The sequence below is a fragment of the Penicillium maclennaniae genome (genome assembly GCF_028827695.1).
Source record: "Penicillium maclennaniae strain IBT 15551 chromosome Unknown utg000003l:1.0-5670915.0:1.0-5674809.0, whole genome shotgun sequence".
Classification (NCBI taxonomy): domain Eukaryota; kingdom Fungi; phylum Ascomycota; class Eurotiomycetes; order Eurotiales; family Aspergillaceae; genus Penicillium; species Penicillium maclennaniae.
The window spans coordinates 907,776-932,610 of NW_026623215.1; the positions used below are offsets into that span (position 1 = coordinate 907,776).

Below are 24,835 nucleotides of genomic sequence, written 5' to 3' on the forward strand. Positions count from 1 at the left end.
ATATAGCTGGAGAGCCGATGGTTCCCTGTACTATCCAACCCATTGAACCGAGACTGAACAGCCTTCGACGTTTCGATTTCTTCAATCCCCATGGTACCTATGACTCACGGGGGTTTCTCCCAGATAAAGGACCGTACCTGGACCTTGGTTACTGGCGGCCCTCTCTATAAGAATTGTCGGCGGCGCAACTATCGTACGGTATTCCAAAGTCAATAAGAAGAAGATATCCAACTTCTAGATTGACCGATTCAAAACCCACCGCCTCGGCCAAACCAGCCACTCCTGAAATCCGGGATGCATCTTAGCCTCGATATCCTTCAACAGCTCACGGCCCATGCCGGTCATATACCAGAAATCATTCACGATATGAAGCAGTACACAATAATGAGCCAGCAAAACCAGAGCAGCGGGGTGGTGTGAGATCAAGTGATCGTGAAACCGCTTTGACAGCGGATAGGCCCAGAGAAAGACCATGCCGGTCTCTACGTGCGGGCCTGCTAGTTCAAGTTGGCGGACTGAGACTTCAAAGAACTTCATGGCCACTTTGTAGTCTTTTCGGATATCTACATTTTCTTGTGCAGATTCGTCGCTATTGGGGTCTTGATGAGGGGACTCAGATGGGGTTTGCGGGAACGGATATTCGTCGATGAACTTATGAAGTCGAGCGACTTGGGTCCAAACATCCGGGGGAAGTAAAGATTGAGCAAGTAGAGCGGGGCTATTAGGTAGGAGTAATGGAATCAGTTGCTGGCTCTTCACAGTTTGAAGTGAATGACTGCTTACCTCGAAATGATGGGATCATCCTCGAGCCAGACCGAATTCACGATGGGACCAAGTTTTGATTTCTGGAGAAAGCGCAGAAATGGCTTCATCACTGCTTGGAATCCCTTGACACTGGAAAACATTTCTATCATGTCGTTTAATGGAGAAGGCAAACGATCTGCATTGAGTCGAATTGTGGCCGATGAAAGATGCATACAGATCATTGAGGAAAAGCAGTACACCGGTTGCCAGTTATCTCGGTCAATAGGTGATGATATGAGCTCTCTGAATTCTTTCAGACCAGCGGCAAGGTGGTATGCCGAAGCCTTGGTATATTTGTCTTTCTGGGCTGGATAGAGGTACGCGCGATGAATGGCAGCGATGGCCAGAATCCCGTTCATGACATACTTGTTTGCGTACCCCTCGGTGGGTATAATCACCCGCCAGACATAACGTACGTCTTCTCGACGAGTGAGGGTATCGCAAGTCACAGAACAGTAATGGTGCATCAGTTCCGCTACCATCCCCCAATCTTCATAGGTCACTGGCGCATCATGATTCGATCTGGGAAGAATCCCTAGCAAGTCAAGTCTATTCGGAGACCCAACTGCGTCCTCAGGAATTGCTAGTTTCACAAGGAAGTCGCCTTGCGGAGTCGGCGCTTGGCTCACAGGATGTGGGAGTGAAGATGGCTGAGCATGCGCCCGCGACTCCGACGCTGGGGATGCACTGAATGTCGGTGTTCTATATTGCTCGGTCCGAACCACAAAAGTACATGAGATACCATGTTTGACGCAGTTGGTACATGGGTATCGCTCATCACACTAGAACTCGCATCAGAGGATGTCGAACGTGGACGAAAAGGAACACACCTTGAGTCTCCGCCTTTTGCATTCGGGACAACCGTTACGCGACTTGCGATGGGACCTGCGCGGGCCCATGCTGATACCAAAGCACACGTTCTAGAAGAATAGAGTGGGATAGCGGCGCAGTTGGATGTTGTAAGAACACGGATAAGAAATCGAATACGATTTCGATTTCGAATTCGGATACGGATTCGAATTCGAGGACCCACCGACCCACGCTTGGCCCTGAACCGCTTCAAATGCGCGACTCGCCAGGCATTCCTATTTTATTTCAACAAATAAAAAGCTCTTTGATGCTCAATTGTGGGCTGTCTATTTTCAGCTTCGGTATCCTAGATATTCTACACCAATGACACTTCTTATGTTCTGAATTGAATCACCCACCATAGTCTTGGATTTTGGCCCTGGAGTAGCTTGGATCTAGTGCGAAAGGATCCATGCGAGGCTGACACGGCTAATTGTGGCTTAAGTAGCAGTCAACCCACATTTAAACCCCCCAGATCCCCTATGTTATCAATATATCTTGATACCGTCAAGACCCCTTACATCTCAAGATGCAACACGATAATCTCTATGGCTACAAGCCATCCATTGCGGCCGGTGTGATCTTCATCATTCTCTTCGCTCTCACAACGGCCTATCACATATTACAACTGACGAAAGCCAAATCCTGGTACTTCATTCCTTTCGTAATCGGAGGAATTTGTAGGTTGCCTCAATGAAGCAGACTTGACCGCAAGACGCTAATGGGTGACAGTCCAAATCATCGGCTATATCTGCAAATGCCTCGGTCATGATAACCTCACATCCGTGACTATCTATGCTCTGCAGTCCGTGTTGATCTTGCTCGCCCCGCCGTTATACGCCGCATCGGTATACATGGTTCTCGGGCGACTTGTCACGTACCTACAAGCAGAGAAGTCAAGCCTAGTCCCTGTCAAATGGGTGACCAAGCTCTTCGTCGCCGGCGACGTTTTCTCTTTTATGCTCCAATCAGCCGGTACGTCAACGCCTCTCTACTATTCACTATGATAGTAATCACTCATATACCTACAGGCGGTGGCCTCATGGCCGGCAGCTCCAGCAGCATGCGCACCACCGGATCCAACGTTGTGATCGGTGGTCTAGTGGTACAACTCCTATTCTTCGGCTTCTTTGTCGTCGTCGCAGCGGTATTCCATTATCGCATCACGAAATCCCCAACAATAAAATCTACAAACGAGCGCCAAATGACACGAGGCCAGGGCTGGCAGCAGCGCAACTGGGTGACTGTCCTAATGGCTTTGTATGTTGTTAGCGCGCTCATTTTTGATCAGGTCGATTTTTCGCCTCATCGAGTACAAGTATGGGTTTGATGGATATCTCATGACGCATGAGGTGTTTGGTTACATCTTTGATGCACTGTTGATGTTTGTTGCCATGGTGGTGATGAACGTATATCATCCTGCTGTCATTCTGGGCAATGGGAAGGGGGAAATTCTCAAGATTCTGAAGAGATGCAGTTGCCTTATCGGTGAAGGTAATGCTACCACAGTGGCTGTTGTTTGAAGTATGTTTCCTTACGACTTCTGTTTGAACGGACAGGAGTAAGGCGTATTTTGATTCAAAGGCATTGTAATACCATGATGAACACGCGTCAATCTCTGCACACTCCTTCTTCTACCAACGACCCAATTTCATGTCACCTTTGGAAGGTTCCAGGGTTTAAGTGACACTGGTCTGCGTCACCGAACTAGGTAACGGTATCACTGTATGGAGATTCTCAAGATCATGAAAAAATTTTGTGTTTCATTCGTGTCCCCCTTCATTTATTATTAAGATGAGGCCAGCAATAATAGTCCCGTAGCATACCCACACCGCTTCAACACCGAAGCGGTGTGGGTATGCTACGGGACTCTTTAGACAGGGCTGTCAAATTTTGTCCAAACATTAACGCGTGCGACCCCCAGTATCAAGCAGATCATATCTCATAGAATCATGTATAGGGCCTATAATCTGCACTACGACGTAATTCATAGCTTTTCCGCATATTTCCATGTACCAGCCCATTTGCATATGGATCTAATCTCCTCGACACTCCAGTACCGCGAGTCGAAACAGGCAGCAAGCTAGGCCCATAATCCAGCTCACCGCTCCGACGCGATCGCGCCAAGCTGATTATTTTCTCAAACTCCAGTGTCTGGAGCTGAATATCGCGGTCTGATGTCGGTACAGGCTCATTCTTGCGAGATAGCCAGCGACGTCCCATGCGAAAGAAGTCGCCGATGTCGTCCACCGAAAGAGCCAGGAAGACAAGGGGGATGGAAATGGCGAAGCCAACGCCGAAGGTGTATTTGGCCACGTATGGGAGGTTCAGATTACTGAATTCTTTTAGGTTGATGGTGAAGATAGAGGTGATGAAGGATAAAGGCAGGAAGACGATTGTGACGATGGTGAAAACCATAATTGTCTTGCTTTGGCGGGTGGTTCCTGCTGCCTGGTCGCGAGCAAAGCGGGCTTCAAAGGCATTGGCGTGTTTTTGCTTGAGGTCGAGTAGATCGGTGATGGAGTGGTAGATACGTTCAGCCTGCTTGTCCATACGCTCAATATCTTTCAAGTGCATGTCGATCATGCGCTGCTGGTCCTTAAATCGTTTCTTAACTTCGTGTTGGGAGCGGTGCTGCCCTTGGTAAATCTCGCATATCACTTCTTGAAAATCTTGGAGGACGTGCTTTTGGTGGTCGAGCACAGTGCGAATCATGTTCAGCTCATCCCGAATATCCTTAGCCTCTGCAAGAAGATCTGTCTCTTCGCCAATGTCGAGGAGTCGGTCGACAAAGAGTGGCTGGCCATCGTCAAGATAATTTTCCTCATTCTCGGCCGGATGATCCTCTACAACTCCGTCACGGGCATGAATTGAGCGAGCGGAGCTGTGAGAGAATTTATTCAATTTACGGTGGCTTTTCAGCCAAGCTGACGCCTGCACAGATGCATGATTGAACCGGTTGAAGAGCAATGTCTCTCTATCAGTTGCTATACCGATAGAGGATTCAAACATGTCCAAAAACTGGAATTCATCATCGCCAAGACGGTGTCGATCAAAGACTCCCGAGCATCGGTTCGTGATAATGATAGCAAGGTCGTATACCGATTTGACAGGGTCACGGGTTTTGGAATTGATATCCTCAATGATCCCATCCAACACGTTCAACGGATCATTTTTAGGTTGGTCCCATCGCTGCGGAAAACTGGTGACAATAAGGCCTGTCCCTAGTACCCACATCCATAGCTGATCAACCATGAATATTTTGGGCTCCGTTCCTGGCCCATCACGGCCGGGGCCTTTGGTCTGGTACCGGTAGACAACCTGGTCTTGGTCGCGGCTCTGGGTATCAATATTTGGGTAGAAGAACTGGTCAAGTGTTCGGCGGACATGGAGAGAAGTGGTCGAAGCAGATAAATGCGCATCAAGAAGCACCTCATCTTTGATGCGAAGTTTTTTCATACTCGGTTGAAAACTCAGGGTCTCAGCGCGCTGGATGGCATCCTGCATTTTCTGTCGCCGTTCGGCGGTTTCGAAATGCAGATATGGCATAAAGACACAAACATTGCATCCGGGAACGAGGCCTTGGGGGTCTTTACAAAGAGTTGATAGGGTCAATTGGGCTGATCGAGCCAATTTGTCACTTGAACCCCATGGGGACTTGATTTTAGTCTCGCACTTGGGAGTTCCTGGATTGCTGCCCCCTTTGCTTCGCTTCTGGCTGCGGTTACCCTTTTTTTCATCGTGTGAATGTGATTCGACGCGGTCAAGTTTACTGCTTGATCCTTTCTGTTTGCGATTGATTGTGGTGTCCACCGTACTTAATGAAGGAGCATATTGCGAGTGTTCTTCTGGTTTTTCGTCCTCTTTCTCCTTCTCCTTCTCCCATCGCCGCATCGTGGTTCGCGGTGTATTCTGACACAAAGGCCGCATAAAGTGCGAATGAATCTTTTGTCCGCGATGTTGATAATTGAAAGATTTCTCGAGACCTTTGAAGCCATCCACATCGTGAGCACCCTCCTCAATAAACGACTTGGTCATAAGCGCTTCCACCCAAGCCATGTTATTTGCTGGCAGGTGTATCCATCGGAAGTCAGTTGCACGACTGTCAGCAGGAATAGTTGTCACAGCCTGTTTCCTTGGATTTTCAGGATCCCGGCCATATAACAGATTGTAAACAGACATCTTCTTAACACGATTCTCGTTGTGGAAGTTGCCAAAGTCAACAACAGTCGCATCGAAGGCCTTACTAGCTTCCTTGACATCGTCGGAGAGAGAGTCGACGTTATTGAACGGAGCGAGGAGCAGGACGATATCTTTGCGTTTGAATTGAGCTGCACGCAGGAACGGAGTACTGCCAAAGTTGTCCCGAACTCGACGTTTCAGATCAGGTCGCTTCAGAAGACACTCCACCACCTCACGATGTCCACCTTGCGCCGCAAGATGCAAAGGTGTGACACCATTCAGTAACTGACTGTTGATGTGAGAGCCTGCGCGCACAAGAATAGAAACAATAGCCTCGCATCCTCTCTCACAGGCATTATGAAGCGGCGTCCATCCTCCATCACTGCAAGCATTTACAGCAGCCTCATGCTGCAACAAAAGTTGCACGATATCAGCCCGATCATGCGCAGTAGCAATATGCAGTGCCGTCTTCCCTCTCATCTCTGTCGCATCAATTTTCGAACCATCCGGTCTCGTCAAAAGTAACTGTGCCAGCCTCCAATTTCCAGTCGCACAAGCCCAATGCAGTGGGGTCCTTCCCAGCTCGTCTTGCCCATTTGTGTCAATATGACAATCGGGCCTTAACAACAACTCAACAATCTCCTCTCCCCACCCCCACCTACACTCCTTATCAGCCGCAAGATTGTGTAGAGCATTTCTCTTCCGATGATCAAGAACATTCACATTCGCCCCGCGCATGATCAATAACTGCAAGATATCCGCACGATTAAGCCACGCCGCAGTCATTATCGCCGTCCTTCCGTCCTTATCCTGACTGTCAGGAGATGCCCCATGATCGAGTAAGAGCCGCACAATTTGATAATGGTCGCGCTCGACCGCACGTAAAAGCGGCGAGAGCCGATTCCCAGCAACATCCGTCTTCGCGCCCTGCGTTAGCAGAAACTCGGTTGCGTTGACGCAGCCTCGTTCAGCGCTGCGCATAAGACCCACGCGAAGGAAATTATCACTGAACTGGCCATATTCGTGGGCGAGCGCGAGAACTTTGAGCAGGGAGTCGACATCATCATTTTCCGCCGCCCGTAAAAGCCTCGGCTCTAAGCGCTCATGACCGTCGCTGGTCATACTGGAGGACCGGGCCATTGTGAGGTGCGTTCGATGTCGAAATCCGCTGGATTAATCCATCGCGGCGCAAGGGGCGTCTGACTTGCGTCCAGCGGAAGATGGGGCGGAGAGGGCGAGAAAAAATAAAGCTTCCTCAGCCACGGGCTGAACGAGTGCATCGTTCTATTAGGTAAGGGTAGATCTGCGCTAAGGCTGGTCTTGGTGCATTTTGAGCTGGCGGTAAATTTGGCCCCCGTGGGAACTGCGGCCGGCTTGTGGCTGCGCAGACTCGTATTCCGTACATGGTCGGACGGTGCACGGATGTTCGCTAGATCAGATTTTGGCGGTAATCATCCTTGGAGTAGGACAAATGAATGTGGCAAAGGGGCCAAGAGGGAAAACATGGACGTAGTCAAGCTTTAAGTGGGTTTGACTTGGGTTCATGGGGTTCCACGGTTCATTGCCTTCGAAGAGGAAAAAGCAAAACGAACGCAATCTATGGCTACAACTAGGGTATAGAAAACCAACTCAAAGAAACCATACACTCCATTTTACAGATATTAGAATCTAATTACCATCGGGCTGTCTCCGTATTAAACCATTACGATAAGTAGGGATGAGTCCAGAAAATGAAAATGAAAATGAAAGAAAAAAGAAGATACAATCCTCGCCCGGAAATGCTGATGCTTGATATGATCCATGCTAATTATTACTGCCGGGACTCTGCTCTCCCGGTAAATTAAGAGGCATTTTGTTTTCGCTGCCCTGTGCATAGCGCCGTTCCAGCCCAATGGTTCATGTCACAAATTGCGCCTGTCAACAAACACGAAATAAAGAAGGAAATGAAAGAGAAAAACCGAGGCGAGGGCAAGATGACCGTCGCTCGAACACCGGAAAGAACCAAAGCCATGAAACACTTTTTAGTGCTTCTTCTTGCTCCCCTTCTGGGGCACTTCCTTTAGGATGTCGTCAAAGCTCATGTTGGGGTTGAAGTGGCTCACGGGGCGCGCAGGAGGCTCGATAGGAGCAATGCCAGCAGGTAAAGGAAGGGCTTCGAGACCCGGGTAGATGGAGTGCCTGTGCTCAGCCCGATTGGCGGTACCGGGAGAGCGTGTGCGAGGGATGACGGGAGGAGGCGTTAGACCGCCGTGGGCAGCTCCCATTAACGACGGGGGCGGCTGTGCGTCAGAATAGGAGCCAGCAGAAGACTGTTGACCCTGGTAAGGCGAGGAGATGGAGGATTCATTCTCCTCGTAAGCGTCCTCCATTAGTGGGGGCTCAATCAATTGACCAGCCTCGGCCCATTGCTCGGCCACCTGCCAGCAGTGACTGCGGCGGTAGACACCTTCCACTCCGTTGATGACCACATCGGAGGGAAGTCTCACAACACCAGCACCACCAGCAACTCCAAACCAGCTGCGGGCAGTCTTGGTGTCATTGTGAATCCAAGGAGCTCCGCCGCGAGGAGCGACACAGAGGAAGTACTCAACACCCTCGGTGAAACGAACGTCGGGAACATTCACGACGAGCATGGGCAAAGACTGAATTACCGCATACAGGAAGATCCACTGACCACAACGCAAGTCCATCAGGTCAGCACAGCTCTTTCCGCTGGCAGCGCGACGTTCAAACTGCATGAAACTCTCGATGAAGGGAGTCGGGCGCATGGCCTCGCGGGTATAGGATCCCATGAGGACTGCATTGATGTCGGAACTCTTGAGCTTCTTGCTATTTTGCTTGGCTTCCTTCTTCGCATCGAGCGGCTTGCGGTGCAGAGGTTGCACTGAAGGCAACTGCGGAATATCGAAAGGAATCGGGGGCGAGACAGGGGGGGTACTGCGATCGTACTCGCTAAGCACTTGGCGGATGGCGCGAATCGTCATATCCTTGGGATCTGTAGAGCTGGCGTCACCACCAGCGGCAGAAGAGTCTATTCTACGCGTTGTGAGTGCTGTACGATCCACCAGAAGGTCGTAGAGGTCGGTAAAATCACGGTAAAGATCCAGGAGGAGAAGACGGTTCAAACCACTTTCCTCGAATTCATTCTTCTTGGACCGAGCCTTTCGGGGCCAAGAGCCATACTTCTGGCGATAGTATCCCATGGTGAAGCGACGGAAGTCCATGAATCCGGTCTTCCAATTCTTGAAGCGTACGACCTTGCTCTCAGCGGAAGTCGTCGAGTTCGCGATGCCGGAGAAGACTGAGGGGAAGTCAAAGTCCTCAAGTTTGCCATAGAGACCCCGAAGACGAGTGTCGAGATCAATGAAGCCACGCTCAAGTCGCTTCTGAGTAACAGGATGGATGAAGCCAAACTTCGGGCTTCGCAGCTGCTTGATCTCATCCAGCTTTCCGACACCGTGGACGAATCCTTCTAGGTAGAGCGGGTAGTATCGCAGGCGCTCACCAAGAACAATGGCCTCGATAGTCTTCTCACGACTCCTCCGCACATCGGCCAGACGCAGTTCGTCACAGTAGTTGCTAAAACTGGAAGTGGCAGTTTCACCGAAGTTCGATCCATCAAGATTGGAGAACTCGAACCGAGCGAGCAGCACGGCCACATCCATGAAAATGCTAAAGAGGGAAGATGACTTGGGGGAAGCGATGAGGGACTGACCCAAGAGGAAGGCGAACAAGTTACGGAAAAGGAGTAAAGCCTCGGTGTCGTCTGCAGACAACCGACACTGCGGGTTGGATACGTCGCTGTTCAATGGGATAGGCAAGTAGAGGTGCAACTCCTGCTGCTCATCAGGACCATCCTCAAAGGCCATTCTTTGGCTGCCCGAGCTATCGTTGTCATCGTCTTCCAGGTGGTCTTGCGGGGTCAGGGGCGGAGACATGGGGTTCTGGAGGGAAAGAGTGCGAGTCGGTTGCTCCAGGCCGTTGGTTTTGGCGTCAGTGCCGCGGGCGAGGAAGGTAAGGAAGGAGATTCGGCGAAGATAGTCGAGTCTACCTTGAATGAGGCCGATCGGCCGGTATTTTGGGGAAGAGATAGACATAAGTGTCACCTTCTTCATTCCACAGCTCAGAGACCTGAGAAACGGGGGGACGTCAGTATTTGTGGCCATAACGATCAAACCAGTCCCGTCATACCTGTTCACCTCTCGTGAGGGGTCCCATATCATACACCACTTTTTGATCAAGCCCAGCAATCCATGCGCTGGGCAGCGTGGGGGCAGGGGCCCGCTTGTCCACCGAGCTTGCCCGCGATCGCCCTGCCATACCAGGCATCCAACTTCGTCGTTTTGATGGCGTACTCGGGCGGGAGTCTGGAGTGGAACCCGGAATGGCTAAGCCGGCCGAACTGGAGGGCCGGCTGAAATCGCGACCCCTGCTGCGAGGGCGGCTGTCGACAGGCGAGCTGGGGGCGCTGCTGGCGAGGTCCTGATTCACGGTCAGGAGTGATGGCGGGGGCGGAAGGCTTTCCAGATCGAATTGCTCCATTTGAGCGGAGTTGGGAACTGTCCTGGGTTCGGAAAAGGCGGCATTGGGGGTTGAGACATGACGAGTTGGCCTTGAGCTGCTGCGTTTCCTGCTGCTTGTGTCGGAAAATCCTGACGAGGCAGGTGATCCTGGTCCACTTTGATCCTTGTGTCCTCCCAGCGAAAACAAGGACGAGATGCGCTTCGCCGATTTAACGGGAGCAGACAACATCTTTCAAGATGTTGAGTTGAAGGGGATAGGGTGGAGGGGTGGAGGGGATGACTGAGAAGTGGTCGAAATAGAGACGAGAAGACCCTTTAGTCTGATAGCCGGTGGGGAGTGAGGTCACTTGCTCTACGTGGAAGAATGAAAGCAGAGAGCAGCGAAAGGGGACAGAGAATGGATCGGCAGGAGGGATTGCAAGAATGGCAGAGGAGATGTCATGGAATGAAAGAGGAAGAAACAGGATCAGGGGGGGGGGTTTCGTGTTTCAGGAGAACAAAGAAGTGGGAAAAAAAAAAACAGAGGATGAAGTTAAGAGATAGTACGGAGGCCAAGTAAAATGACTTGCGACCATAACGGAGCACCTTCGATCCGGTTCTTTTTGCCAATAATAGCTTTGCTGCGGATGATGGGTTCCTTGGCTGTGCTGTGGTGGACCCCCCCCCTCCGAAAAATATGAGCAAGAAAGTCAAAATCCAACAAAAAAATATAGAACTAGAATTACAGATTCGAAGGCGTGTAGCTTATTTTACTCGCCGTAGTGGCATACAGATCAAATTTTCGACATTTTTTTTTTTTTGCGTAGGGCTTTAATTCCAATTCGTTGTGGCTTGCACTGTACTGGGTGAGGGCTACGAATACTGAATACGGAGTCAGAGTACGCAGTATAGCGGGTAGCCGTGTATCTGACCTGACGTGGCATGCACACATAACTGGGAGCCCGACCAAAAAGTAGCATGCGCCGTCGACCTGCGCATAAAATGTCTTGCATCAAGCATCTGCTTGCCCCTGATGGCCTTAGTCCAATTGGAGCCCATTTATATGCCACGCTCTGCCGCGCGGATCCGACTGGGGACTTCCCAGTCAAGCGATGAAAAATGGGGCGCTTTACGCTAGTCATGTCATGGCCTTGTTGGGTGCCAAGTCGAACATAGACGACTATCCACGGACTTGAGCGACTTCACCTACCCTCAGGTACTCCGTAAGCATAGTCTGGTGACAGAACCTCCTTGTGTACCTAAAAATCTAGACGTCGATTCTAGAAACCAAGGTAGTAACTGCGGTCCGTGTTCCTGAACCTCTTTTCCCCAGCGGAGCTGGGGCGGTTCCGCTCTCGCTTCCAGAAACATCCCGATTTCGGGTCCCGTAGAATGGATCCCTGGAGCCATCTGCGATAATCTGACGTCGATTCATCCTACCAATAAACATTTCCATCACTCCGGAACAATGGCTGTTCCCATCGAGCCCATCGATTTACTTTGCGGTTGGCCCAACCCAGCGCTCCTCCCCGCCCCCGATCTCCTCCGCTCCGCCACAACCGTGCTGACCGACCCCTGCATTGCGCATTCCGGTCTACTGTACGGCCCGGATGAGGGCTATGAGCCTCTTCGTGTCCACATAGCCAAGTGGCTGGAGAACTGGTATCAGCCTCGCGAGTCTATTAACCCGCATCGTATTTGCATCAGCGGTGGAGCCAGTCAGAACCTCGCGTGTATCCTTTCCGTCTTTACCGACCCTCTATACACCCGAAATGTCTTTATGGTCGATCCGACCTACCACCTCGCTGGCCGCATCATGGATGATGCCGGTTTCGCCGGGCGAGTACGTGGGGTACCGGAAGATGATCAAGGATTCGATCTCCAGTTCCTCACCAATCTGCTGGACGAAGCGGAGAGACGGGCGCAGGCAGAGGGAAATACGGAACCGGTATCGTGAAGATCGCATTCGTCATGTCTTAACATCGCATGGTTTCACATCTGAAGTGCCTACTGACCTCTTCTCCCAGAAACTGAAACCTGCTCGGCCATGGCGCAAGATATACAAATATGTCATCTACGCCGTCCCCACATTCGCCAACCCCTCCACCAAAATCATGTCTTTACATCATAGGGAAGAATTAGTGCGCTTAGGTCGCAAGTATGATGCGCTACTGGTGACGGACGATGTCTACGACTGCCTGCAATGGTCAGCTACGCGCGGGGAGGAAGCGCCGATACACGCGTGCCTACCCCGACTCGTGGACATTGATCGCTATCTAGATGGCGGCCTGGCAGACGAATGGGGCCACGCAATTAGCAACGGTAGTTTCAGCAAACTGATCGGACCCGGGGCTCGCACTGGGTGGGCGGAGTCGACGGAAAAGGTTGCGTACGGATTGAGTCAAGTGTAAGTCTTCACCGGCCATCTTTAATTCCCGGTATAATTGATCGATCGGTTCATATAAGCTGATCTCACAAATGTCAGAGGGTCGTCTCGGTCTGGTGGAGCTCCCTCACAACTATGCTCAACTATAATCGATCAACTGCTACCATCGGGCTTCCTTGAAAAACACATCTCGCAGGTCCTACAACCCGCATATGCAGAACGGTATCACGAACTTTCTACCGCCATCCAAAAATATCTAGTTCCACTTGGAGTCAAGGTTGCTACACCGTCTACAGAAGTCGCGGGCGGGTATTTCATCTGGATTACCCTGCCATACCCGCTCCGCGCGGCAGAAATCGTGGCGAGGGCCCAGAAGGAACAAAATCTGCGCCTAATGTGTGGCGATGTTTTCCAAGTGGCTGATGAAACGTCGGGTCCAGCAGATCGCTTTGGAGACTGCATTCGCCTTTGCTTCGCGTGGGAAGAGCGGCGTCATCTGACTGAGGGTGTGCGTAGGCTCGCACACGTCATGCAGGCCGCTGTATGAGTCAGTGTAGTATACGATTCAATTGGCGTCTTGGCTAAGGGTGAACGATTCGTTCTGTGGGGATACGCGTGTCTTGCCCGAAAGCAGCAACGATATATAGCAGAACTGGTAGCGCTATGGAGATGAAAATTCCATAGCAATAGCACACCAATTTCTATAATCCCATACTAAGGCTTTCTGACGTCAAATGGTTGGAAGTATATTCTCGAGCTGATCGCCGAGATTCACATATATATCACCAACACCCGAGTGCTGGATCGATTGCTGCTGAAAATGAAACACATGGGCCCGGATTAGTCAGGTCCGATTGCCGACCAAGGAACCTCTGTTTACGCCTACTGCCAGGTACATCTGTTCATCGTATGCGAATCGATCAAGGTCCTCATTCATCATTCGGCCCAGTACAGTGCGATCGGAGATAGCTGCACATCATTGGGCCGGATGTTCACCTTTGCCCTCGCTCGAACTAACCTAAGGCACTAACCTTCTTGTAGATGCGGGTCGCTTCCTCATGGGCCGGCAAAGCTTGACCGAGGGGGCGTCGAGCCCGGGTTTAGCTAGCTCTAGCCTCAAGAGTCAAATTCCACTCTCGCCGGGACAGTTTTACCGCCCACTTGAATCTCGTCATCAGGAATCCTACTGAGCTCTTCCGCGGTGCCGCCTGTCTAAGAATGTCCATCCATTACGGCTTGCGCCCCCTGACAACCACCAAGCGGGCCAAGATATCCAGTTTGTACGCGCCGTGCTAGGAGTCAGGATCGTCGAAGACACCATCTGGGCGAGTCGTCGCCAGTAGTGAGCATTATCACTGGTGCCCAAAACTTTCGCGCCAGTCTCAACACAACGCGCGACTCGAGTCACGTCGAATAGAAGCCTTCGATAAGATCAAATTAACTGCATGGCCATGGAAAGGGGGGCTCCACCCAAGGCGAATAATGCGGGTTGCCCTGCTTCCATTCCAGAGTTCCTGAGCCCGCGCGTACTTGATTGCCCTGGGGAACCGGGAAAAAACAACCACCACCCGTCTAGCCATCCAGGGCGACGACAAGCCGCTCCCATGCGACAAGCAGAATCCTAGATAGACGGAATGGAGGATGCGGCATACCTTGTTTGGATTTTTCCATTGTGTGTATATAGTGCGTAGAGCACCCAAATGCACATGACGGCTTGGTTTTGGTACTTTTTCTCTCTCCAATTTCTGGAAAACTATCTTCAGATCGATAACTTATTTCCAGAAGCTACGATTCCGTGGCCACTACTTCTCACTAGAGCCGACCCGTGCTTCATTTTGCGACGCGGGCTTACACTACCGGGTAATCTGCAACACTGGGCCGGACGATCGTCTCGAGTAGCGTTTCACCGTCGAGAATCACGTTTCAAGCACCGCGCCATATACGTCCGTGGGGTTGTGCGATTGGTGGGTGTCGGTGGATCTCAGGAGGTGCGAGTGTGTGATTGGAAGCGACTGAGGGGATTCAGGGACAATACATGCAGAGAACGGTTTTAATACTGCATTCGTTACGATAAGTCAATCTCCCTATTTATCAGGGCGCTTCTTTTTCACGACCTTAATTCTGTCGATTTTGTTGTCTTTCATTCTTCCTTGTTCTTGGGGCTATTGTTTCCATTATTGCCATTCACTCCTTCACCCGCGAGTCTGGTGCCTATACAGTCTGCTGCAGTGCGGCTACCAGACAGTGCCTTCATTCATTTCGCTCTCTTGGTGAAAATAGCACTTTCCGCATTCTCTTTATCTTTCTCATTGTCTTTTCCGCTCTTTGCATTCTATATCACTCCTTGTCGTCAGCTTCTGGTTCAAGCGTCGACCCGGACTCGCGCTATCAATCATCATCAGTACGGGTTACTGAACTGCTTTCATCTTCTACAGATCTCTGTTCATTTTTTCCTCCCTTCTTCTCTCTTTTACGATCCAAAAAACTTCCGCTGCAGGTCCAGCGTCTGCCATCAAGATGGCCAACTTTCAATCCTCTATTGTGGTCTTTGTGGCCCATCTCATTCTTCTTCTCGGTCTCCCGACAGCCCTGGTTGGCGCCGTGCCCGTGACGCCCAACACTAGGGAACTCGCAATTTCCGAGCGCTCTTCTTCCGCCTACTGGGTTGGTGATATCAAGCGCCAGGGTACCGTGCCATTCGGTCTCAGCAGCGACTACCAGGTTTACCGTAACGTGAAGGATTTCGGTGCTAAGGGTGAGTGAAACACCATACGGATGGATATAAGGTTTGTGCTGATATGTGACCATAGGTGATGGATCCACCGATGACACAGCTGCTATCAACAAGGCCATCTCTTCTGGGAATCGCTGTGGAAAGGGCTGCGATTCTTCCACCACGACCCCAGCTCTGGTATACTTCCCGGCCGGTACCTACGTGGTCTCGAAGCCCATCGTTCAGTACTATTACACCCAGATTGTCGGTGATGCTGTCAACCTGCCGGTGATCAAAGCATCCGCCGACTTCGCTGGTATGGCTGTTATCGATGCTGATCCCTACAACGACGATGGTAGCAACTGGTACACCAACCAGAACAACTTCTTCCGTGCCGTTCGCAACCTGGTCATCGATTTGACTGCCATGCCCAAGGGTGCTGGCGCTGGTATCCACTGGCAGGTCGGCCAGGCCACTAGCTTGCAGAACATCCGCTTCGAGATGATCAAAGGGGTGGTGCTGCCAACAAGCAGCAAGGTGTCTTCTTGGACAACGGTTCTGGTGGTTTCATGTCTGACCTTACCTTCAATGGTGGTAACTACGGCATGTTCCTTGGCAACCAGCAGTTCACTACCCGCAACTTGAAGTTTAACGGCTGCCAGACTGCAATTTACATGAACTGGAACTGGGCCTGGACCTTCAAGTCTCTAGACATCAACAACTGCGAGGTCGGTTTGAATATGTCCACCTCGCCCTCTAACCAGACTGTCGGCTCCGTCATGATGCTGGACAGCAAGCTTACCAACACCCCAATTGGTATCGTCACTGCCTGGAGCAAGACAAGCATTCCTATTGGCGGTGGTACTCTCATCCTGGATAATGTTGACTTTTCCGGGTCTACAACCGCTGTGGAGGACATCGATGGCAGCAGCATCCTGGCCGGCGGCTCGATTGTCACCAACTGGGTCCAAGGCAACACCTACGCTCCCTCTTCCGCTGCCAGCAAGCGTGCTTACAGCCCTGATGAGGAGGATGACTCTGACGCTGTCACCATTGTTGAGACCGTTGTACAGACAGTATTGGCTTGCCCTCTTTTGGGAAGTGGCTCTGTTACTCCCACTCTTGCTACCAATGCGCCTGCTCACGTCGGTGGCTCTTCCACCGAGGCCAAAATCACTCCTGCCCTGCCCACTGGCTCTGGAACTGCCTATCGCTCCATTGTCTCGAACGCTGATATCACTGATTTCCCTGGCTTGGACATCAGCTGGCTGTCCATCTTCGATGGATCATCTGTCTCCATCGATATCCCTTTTCCATCCATGATTGACATCAGTGATTCCACTGCTGATGTCTCTTCTGTTCCTGCTGTCACCTCGTCTGCCGTTCCCGTTGAAGTCTCTACTCCTGCTGTCACCTCGTCTCCCGTTCCCGTTGAAGTCTCTACTCCTGCTGTCACCTCGTCTGCCGTTCCCGTTGGAGTCTCTACTCCTACTGTCACCTCGTCTGCCGTTCCCGTTGGAGTCTCTACTCCTACTGTCATCTCGTCTGCCGTTCCCATTGGAGTCTCTACTCCTGCTTCCCCCGAAGCCCCTGCCACTCAGACTCCGTCGCCGTCGCAGTCCACTCCTGTCTCAGTCGTCGAGTCTTCTACTTCTAGCGCTGCCGTTCCCTCGCAGTCTAGTGATACTACCTCCGGCAGCTCCTCCAGCAGCAGCGAGGGCACTTGCGGTGCCAACCAGGCTGTTAGCAAGGTTCGCACCCAGAGCACCATAAATTCTCAGACCATGCCCTCGTCCCTCCTCAAGGATGGTGCTGTATTCGAGAAGTCTAAGCCCCTGTACGAGAACCTACCCGCCTCGTCCTTTATCAGCGTCAAATCTGCCGGTGCCAAAGGTGACGGTTCCACTGATGACACCGAGGCTCTCCAGAAGGCACTTGACAGCGCTACTGCTGACCAAGTTGTGTACTTCGACCACGGTGCGTACGTTATCACTGATACCCTGCGGGTGCCCAAGAACATCAGGATTACCGGTGAGGTCTGGCCTATGATCATGGCCTACGGTGATAAGTTCCAGAACGCCAAGCAGCCCGTTGCTGCCATGCAAATCGGTCAGAAGGGTGATGTTGGTTCCGTCGAGATGAGTGACCTCGTCATCACCACCAAGGGTTCTTGCCGAGGTGCTATTCTCATGGAGTGGAACGTCGCTGCTGAGACCCAGGGTTCTGCTGGTATGTGGGACGTCCATATTCGTATTGGTGGTAGCGCTGGCACTGAGCTGCAGAGCGACACTTGCGAGAAGACTCCTGATGTGAAGACCCGCCCCAACGCTGATTGTATTGCTGCCTTCATGCTCCTCCACATCACTGAAACAGCCTCTGCCTACCTTGAGAACACTTGGATGTGGACTGCTGACCATGAGCTTGACCTGTCCGATCACTCCCAGGTCAATATCTACACCGGTCGTGGTATTCTCATTGAGTCTCAAGGCCCCGTCTGGCTTTGGGGTACTTCCTCCGAGCACCACCAGCTGTACAACTACCAAGTGTCCAGTGCCAAGAACGTCTTCATGGGCCTTATCCAGTCCGAGACACCTTACTATCAGTCGAACCCCTCTGCTCTGACCCCCTTCACCCCCCAGTCCGCCTGGAACGACCCCGAGTTCAAGTACTGCACCACCGCCTCTTGCCGCAAGTCCTGGGGTCTGCGTGTCCTGAACTCCTCTGATCTCTTCGTCTACGGCGCGGGTCTCTACAGCTTCTTCGAGAACTACGCCCAGACATGCCTCAACACCGAAGACTGTCAAGAAAACATGGTCGAAGTCGATTGCTCCAACGTCCATATCTACGGCCTGAGCACCAAGGCTGCCGTGAACATGGTCACCTCATCTTCCGGCAAGAGCATGGTTCTGGAGAAAGACAACACAAGCAACTTCTGCTCAACTATTGCTCTCTTCGAGCAGACCGTCTAAAGACCCCCCAGAACCATTCTTTACTTTTCCTTTCTTGATCTCACTTTCCCGCCATGTTTAACCCACTACACGGGGAACCACTTATTGGGGCCCCGATTTGTCATTATTTTCTCGGTCAGGTTGTTTGCATCGGTTTTAGATGGTAGGAAGGCCTTTTGTATGAGGAGGAACGCTGATTGATACCACCGGAAACTCTTTTGTGATGAAAGTTCATAGATGTGCGATTCAATGATATTAATGCCATGATTATGGACGTTCTCTTTCAAGATGTAATCTTTGTAAGCGATTTCTCGCCTGCAGGCATTCAAGATGTCGAAAAACCTTGGTATTTCCCCGTGGCTCAAGTATCCGACCTCATTTCGCGCATGACATAACTTCGATTTAGTCAATCTTCCACTTTCATTAATAAAGTCCGTGGCTTTCCCGCGTAATACCTGGCTTCCAGAAAACCTAATTTCCTGCAAGTTTTTTTTCTAGCCAACTTACACGTCTTCAGGCCAAACGTCCAGATCATTTAGGGCACCGGAAGCAGATGATCTCCCTCCTTCGCGTCATCCCACCGAACCGGGAAAGAAACAGCTTGAAAGGCCAGCTCCAATAATTTTTCCGACGCTCAAATTGTATATAGCAAAGCAAGGTTGTAATATTTCGAAAGTTGCCCAAAGCGTGGTTGGACTTGAGCTTCACACCGAGACCTCGTCTTTCACCTTCTCTTTTCCTCATCTTACCATCTGTCAGCGGTCCTCAACAAGCCCACCAATTCATGAATACTGTTTTCGATACCTACTGCCTCATATGTATACGCCCAACGGCGGTGTGAGACCTCATCCTTGCTGCTCAATTCCCATTATAATCAGGGCTGCACTGGCGTCTTGCGCGATTCTTCCTACGCGAACATTTTTGCTCCAAATCAACGAAATAAGAAGAGTTAAGGTAATCCATTATGGTAGCCTGCCGTTTGTATGCCAAAGTTATACTTAAGGCCCATGTAGAAAAGTTTGGTTGTTGACACATGGCCCCGCAGCTCCTCCAGTAAAAGTTACTACCAGTAGACCCACTTAGCCTGGACATATGAGGCAGGTCCATCCCATCTGACGGTCAAATATGGTGTAGTATTCATGACTCATTTACACCTCACGCGTGGGTTAAATAGACCTGACATCCTTCTCATCCCCTTCATAGCTCTTGTAAGTGTTCCTCGGCACGGATTCAATATACGCCGAACAATGCAGCCTGAACCGGCTTCCCACATTGAGCTATTTACCGCGACAGAGCTCCTCGCACAGCAATGGCTACGGGATCTAACCCGTATGATTAATGACAGCTATCTCGTCAGTCATACAGAGCAAATCCAATTCGATGCTGGGAAAATTCGGCTGAAAACCGATTCACGGCTCTCTGAAGAATTAGGCAGAGATGGGTTCACAGCTGTTGCATTTGAAAACTCGGAGGTGATTGGGACAGCGAGTATGAAACCGTGGAAAGACGACGGGCTCTGGAAGCCCCTTGATCACTTCGCTGTGAATGAAGCAGGAGACCAAATCAATGACAAGATAGACGAGACGCTTAATGAAATCGCACTCCCTGGAGACTACGAGCTCGCGCTAGTGGCTCTTCCACCTGGACCCCGATTCCGAGGGAAAGGAATAGCAAGAAAGCTGGTGAAAGTGTGCGAAGAGGAAGTTTTGCGGCGGCGGAAAGCCACTGGAAATAGCGGATCTGCTGTGATCATGATCCGTGTGGTCCAGGAAAATAGCGGGAGCTATTGGCTGAAGCAAGGGTTTATCCCCGTTGGAAAACAGCCTGGACCCGAGGCTTGGGAGGCTTCGATGCCCTTCACTATGTGGGCAATGGTGAAATATCTCCAGAGTGAATCTATGCCCATTTGAACATCATCGCATAGCCGTGGCGGGTCTCGATCGACCTTTGAAACCACGCCACTTGGGTCAGTCAGCTCTCGAATAATTTGTACCATAGATGAGCCAAATATCACCATCATGTATGTAGAAATATTGGATATATCTATCTGTACTGTTTGACAGTGGCCGATACGGCAAAGGGAGTATTATCCCTGCGAAGGGGGATACTGCTGAGTGCCACAGCCGCACGGCTGGACCAGAGGAAAGCGTTCCCGAATGAGCAATCATCTTGCCTTTTGGCATGGTTATCAAAGATGGATTGAAAACAAGTCAAATAATAGTAAATTAATATCTGGAAAGACTGCAGTAAAGCCTCAAAAGAATGTTGAGGAGGACTAAGAGAATAAAGTCTGTCAGCCCCTTGGGGTTCATCTTCGCGGTCAGGTTGACCGAGGTAGCTAGCCGTATAAGTTGATAGTCATCTGTAGGTACAGGTACAAGGTTATATTTAGATACCTCGAATTTCATATTTGCATTCACTCGATGTGTTAATAATAACTGTATGTCCCAGTGCGACTCTGGCCCCTAACGATGCATTGGATTTCTTGTTTGACTCCCTTGGACCCTTGATTCATTGACTGCTTTCCCATTCTTGAAAAGACTACGCGCACTATTGCCAAGCTTCTCTGCCAACGCCTTCTGATCGTCGCATTCCAACCCTTCGTGGCCTTCTCGAATGTAGTTGCTCAAGTGGCTCCTGAGTTATTCCTAGTTGAGTATCACCACATTTTCCGCGTTTATTCGACAAAAACAGACCTTCGCGTGCCATGACGCCGCCGAAGTCTATTTAAATGGCAAGAGACCTAGAACCGCGTCTATCCACTGTAACGATCAAGCGACACCCCGACGACGACACCGGGCCCTTTCTCACCACGCCCGCAGGATATCGTCTGAGCCTTTCACCAAGATGCAGTTCTCCAAGGTTAGTAGCCCAACAGAAAAGCCAAGCCAATTCTTACAGATCCAGACTCTTGTCTCTCTGGCCGCTCTGGCCCTCGGCGCTCACGCAGCCATGCCCATCGTAAGCGTGGAGTTACAATCATGGGAAGGGAACTGCCCCGCTGGATACCATCCCAATGGCGCGCCCAAGTTTAAGGCAGCTCTGACCGCCACTCCGGCGACCTGCGACAAGGCCCCGGTGAACCGCCAGTGGGATATCGACTTCTTCTCCTTGAAAGCTGTCCCCGACACAAAGGACGCTTTCCTTTGCGAGGGTATCGAGGTTTACAACACGGATGATTGTTCCGGTGAGCTACTTACTCAACAAATGATACGGAAGAGTTTGCTTCTACTCTGACATCCGTATCTTTCATGCACCTGTCATACTAATCTAAATATTTACGACAGGCGACGTCAAGTACTGGTTGCCCTTCACTGACTCTGCGGTCGAACAGGGTATCTGCGCACCCTACGATAACCTTGACCATACCTACCTTTCAGTCAAGTTGATCTGTAGTCACCACGGTGGTGCTGCTGCCGCTGCACTTGCTAGCGTTTCTGGCAGTTCCAGTGGTTCCGAAAGCTCCGATGCTATCTAAACTAGGATGTGCAATCAGGGCAATGCGATACAAAGGGCTCGCCTTTCATAACGTAGACACGAAACTTCTCCTGTTTTATTTTATCCTGTATCTTAGTTATAATCTAGGGAACCCCGTCGTGCGGTTGAACTGAGAATCATATACATTAGGCGGCGGCTAGCGGCAAAACCGTTTCATTCCGTAATAATTATTTGTAGTCATGATCCAAGGTTGTTCCAGTCTTCTGAACATCCAGAAGCGACGGTCACAATCTCACAGGGTATCATGATTCTCCTGTAGCAATCCGCTTTTGCCTTATTTCCTACGAAAATTCCTGGCGTGAACGAAGCATTAAACAGCAGTGAGGGAAAAACAGTCGGCCCGCCCCCTCAGTCATTGCAACTGCCACATCTCACCAACCCTTGTCTTTCAAATCCACATCTCTCGTCCTGCATGAATAATTTTTAAGATCAGCCACTGCATACGTTCCCACGCCGCGATCATGGCGGGCCGGAGGATGATTCCTTGGCTATACGACCTCGTCCTGTGGCTCTTTACCTGGGCCCTGGACCTCTTCTTCCGCGAGATCTACCCCCGCGGAGCCTGGCGGGTCCCTGAAAAAGGTCCTGTATTGATCGTTGCTGCCCCCTCATGCCAATCAATTTGTCGACTCAGCCATCTTGATGCATCTGCTCAAGTCCCAGGCCCACCGGAGGGTCAGCTTTTGATTGCTCAAAAATCCATGAACGAGCCTTATATCGGAACCCTTGCATCTTGCATGGGCGCGCTGCCAGTCGTTCGCTCTATGGACTTGACCAAGCCGGGAAAAGGCACTATTTATCTCCCCGATCCCGAAAATGATCCAGCCTTGGTCAATGGGATCGACACCGATTTCACACAATCTGAATTTATGAGTGGCGGCTCGCTCACCGTCAAAGGTCCTGACGGACCCCAGACTGCATCGATTGACGAGGTGATCAGCTCAACTAGCCTTCGTCTTAAGAAGCCGTTTGCCTCGCCACTTTGCGATGATCCGGGTCGCAAGGGCCAGAGCTTCAAGATAGCACCCCATGTTGATCAAAGTCAGATGTTTGATGCCGTTTACAAAGAGCTTTCTAATGGAGGCTGCATTGGCATTTTCCCAGAGGGAGGTAGCCATGACCGCTCGAACTTACTACCCCTCAAAGCCGGTGCTGCTTTGATGTCGCTAGGTGCTCTGGCCCGCGATCCAGACTGCGGCTTATCAATCGTGCCTTGCGGGATGAATTATTTCCATCCTCACAAATTTCGGTCAAGAGGAGTCATCGAATTCGGACGCCCGATTCACGTTCATCCCGACCAAGTCGAAGCATTCAAAGCCGGAGGGACTAGCAAACGTAATGCCGTGGGATCTCTCCTTGAAACCATCTATGAGGGTCTCGAGTCTGTCACCCAGATTAGCCCTGACCATGAAACACTTATCCTGGTCCAATCTACCAGGAAGCTTTACAATCCCATCAGCAAGAAAATTCCCTTGCCGCTCGTTATTGAGTTCAACAGGAGATTACTCAAGGGTTACGAAGCAAACCATGATGACCCCCGCGTGAAAGCTCTCAGGAAAGCAGTGAAAGAGTATAACAGACGCTTAGAATCTCTCGGAATCAAGGATCATCAGGTAGAATGGGGCAATATTGAAGAGAAGCCTTGGTGGCTGACCCTTATTACCTTGTTCTACCGCTTGTGCAAGCTTCTAGTATTGAGCTTTGGAACGTTGCCAGGCGTTTTATTGTTCTGGCCCGTCTTCGTCGCTACAAAAGTGATTTCGGAGAAGAAAAGACGGCGGGCGCTGGCTGCGTCGGTAGTAAAGCTGGCCGCGCATGATGTTATGGCCACCTGGAAGTTATTGGTTGCCATGGGATTAGCGGTAAGCCTCACGTCTCTGATTCAAGTGAAACCTCTAACATAATTCTCCAGCCGACCCTTTATGCTTACTATACGATCATCGTCACTGCGTGGCTGCGATACAACAGACAGGACGGCTATTACTCGCATTCTGTACCCGTCTGGATGGTGGCGAGGACATACGTGCCCGACGCAATTCCTCTTTGGATGTTTGCGATGGGCTTTTATGCCCACATGGTTTTCGTCAGTTACGCCGCTCTTCGCTTCGGTGAAGTGGGAATGGATATCATCAAGAGTCTCCCGCCGCTTATTGTGGCGCTGAATCCGCTATCCTCCACCTCGCTGACCAAGCTGAGAGAGCATCGCGAAGCACTCTCGGAGCTAGTCACGGAGACTATCAACGACCTTGGATTCGGCATTCTGCCAGACGTTGACGCTGAAATTCCGTCTGATACTTACAGGCCCGATGCCTATCAATCCCGCCTGAAGAGCATGCCACCGAGTGAACCCAGTAGTCGCGAGCCCAGCCGTAGCAGATCAAATGGCCGAGCTGGTGGTCCGCAGCTCAAGGGACTCAGTTCTATCAACTCAAAGGGTGATCTCGACTTGGAGCATGTTGATCGAAAGATTCAGACACAGTTGAAGGGACGTGGAAGAAGATCTAACACTACCGGTGCATACGAGACGGGAGAGTCAATTTTGAAATACAAGATGACCAGTGGGACAAAGGAGGATAAGAAGAAGAGATGACATAACTCCTCAGTGGGTCAGTGATCAATCTTCTCTCCACTTTTACCCTCAATACAAAACAATCAGAACTCTCATTGTACCATTTGAAAACAAAACAATTCATCATAACGTTTTTCATACATTGACTCTGCCGATGTTTTCCTTCCGCACGTATACCAATTGATGTTTCTCCGCGGCTAATGAACCCCTGCCAAAATCATCATACGAATGTCTATCCTTGGCCCATCAAGTCGCCCACCCGGCGACTGACATGATACTCCAGTGGCCCAAGGCCGATCCAGCCTCCTGAGAGATCGATAGCCCTGCTTTGGAATGTGGGAAACGCGGTTCAATGCCTATTTGGGCAATCAAGACGCGCACACG

At 50.9% G+C, this 24,835-nt stretch overlaps 9 protein-coding genes across 9 annotated transcripts; 6 read left to right on the top strand and 3 right to left on the bottom strand.

Annotated features, from left to right (window-relative positions):
* Positions 1–234: 234 nt before the first annotated feature.
* On the bottom strand, positions 235–1,163 carry N7477_002443 (uncharacterized protein; the record flags this gene model as incomplete). The annotated part of the gene is made up of 2 exons (XM_056964106.1): positions 235–718; positions 784–1,163. The coding sequence occupies 2 exons, from the start codon at positions 1,161–1,163 to the stop codon at positions 235–237; spliced, it is 864 nt and encodes a 287-aa protein (XP_056824059.1).
* Positions 1,164–2,182: 1,019 nt separating this feature from the next.
* Positions 2,183–3,176, top strand: N7477_002444 (RTA1 domain-containing protein; the record flags this gene model as incomplete). The annotated part of the gene is made up of 4 exons (XM_056964107.1): positions 2,183–2,333; positions 2,386–2,628; positions 2,685–2,913; positions 2,945–3,176. The coding sequence occupies 4 exons, from the start codon at positions 2,183–2,185 to the stop codon at positions 3,174–3,176; spliced, it is 855 nt and encodes a 284-aa protein (XP_056824060.1).
* Positions 3,177–3,603: 427 nt separating this feature from the next.
* On the bottom strand, positions 3,604–6,975 carry N7477_002445 (ankyrin repeat protein; the record flags this gene model as incomplete). Its single annotated transcript, XM_056964108.1, has 1 exon — positions 3,604–6,975. One exon carries the CDS (start codon positions 6,973–6,975, stop codon positions 3,604–3,606), a length of 3,372 nt encoding a protein of 1,123 aa, XP_056824061.1.
* An 881-nt stretch (positions 6,976–7,856) lies between these two features.
* Positions 7,857–10,587, bottom strand: N7477_002446 (uncharacterized protein; the record flags this gene model as incomplete). Its single annotated transcript, XM_056964109.1, has 2 exons — positions 7,857–9,944; positions 10,027–10,587. The coding sequence occupies 2 exons, from the start codon at positions 10,585–10,587 to the stop codon at positions 7,857–7,859; spliced, it is 2,649 nt and encodes an 882-aa protein (XP_056824062.1).
* A 1,218-nt stretch (positions 10,588–11,805) lies between these two features.
* On the top strand, positions 11,806–13,270 carry N7477_002447 (uncharacterized protein; the record flags this gene model as incomplete). The annotated part of the gene is made up of 3 exons (XM_056964110.1): positions 11,806–12,285; positions 12,365–12,744; positions 12,823–13,270. The coding sequence occupies 3 exons, from the start codon at positions 11,806–11,808 to the stop codon at positions 13,268–13,270; spliced, it is 1,308 nt and encodes a 435-aa protein (XP_056824063.1).
* Positions 13,271–15,240: 1,970 nt separating this feature from the next.
* On the top strand, positions 15,241–18,405 carry N7477_002448 (CAZyme family GH55; the record flags this gene model as incomplete). Its single annotated transcript, XM_056964111.1, is given in 3 exon segments — positions 15,241–15,478; positions 15,534–15,898; positions 15,916–18,405. The coding sequence occupies 3 exon segments, from the start codon at positions 15,241–15,243 to the stop codon at positions 18,403–18,405; spliced, it is 3,093 nt and encodes a 1,030-aa protein (XP_056824064.1).
* Positions 18,406–19,631: 1,226 nt separating this feature from the next.
* On the top strand, positions 19,632–20,294 carry N7477_002449 (GNAT family N-acetyltransferase; the record flags this gene model as incomplete). The annotated part of the gene is made up of 1 exon (XM_056964112.1): positions 19,632–20,294. One exon carries the CDS (start codon positions 19,632–19,634, stop codon positions 20,292–20,294), a length of 663 nt encoding a protein of 220 aa, XP_056824065.1.
* Positions 20,295–21,231: 937 nt separating this feature from the next.
* ccpA lies at positions 21,232–21,862 on the top strand (the record flags this gene model as incomplete). Its single annotated transcript, XM_056964113.1, has 3 exons — positions 21,232–21,246; positions 21,292–21,571; positions 21,672–21,862. The coding sequence occupies 3 exons, from the start codon at positions 21,232–21,234 to the stop codon at positions 21,860–21,862; spliced, it is 486 nt and encodes a 161-aa protein (XP_056824066.1).
* A 481-nt stretch (positions 21,863–22,343) lies between these two features.
* Positions 22,344–24,472, top strand: N7477_002451 (acyltransferase; the record flags this gene model as incomplete). Its single annotated transcript, XM_056964114.1, has 2 exons — positions 22,344–23,744; positions 23,795–24,472. 2 exons carry the CDS (start codon positions 22,344–22,346, stop codon positions 24,470–24,472), a joined length of 2,079 nt encoding a protein of 692 aa, XP_056824067.1.
* Positions 24,473–24,835: the final 363 nt, after the last annotated feature.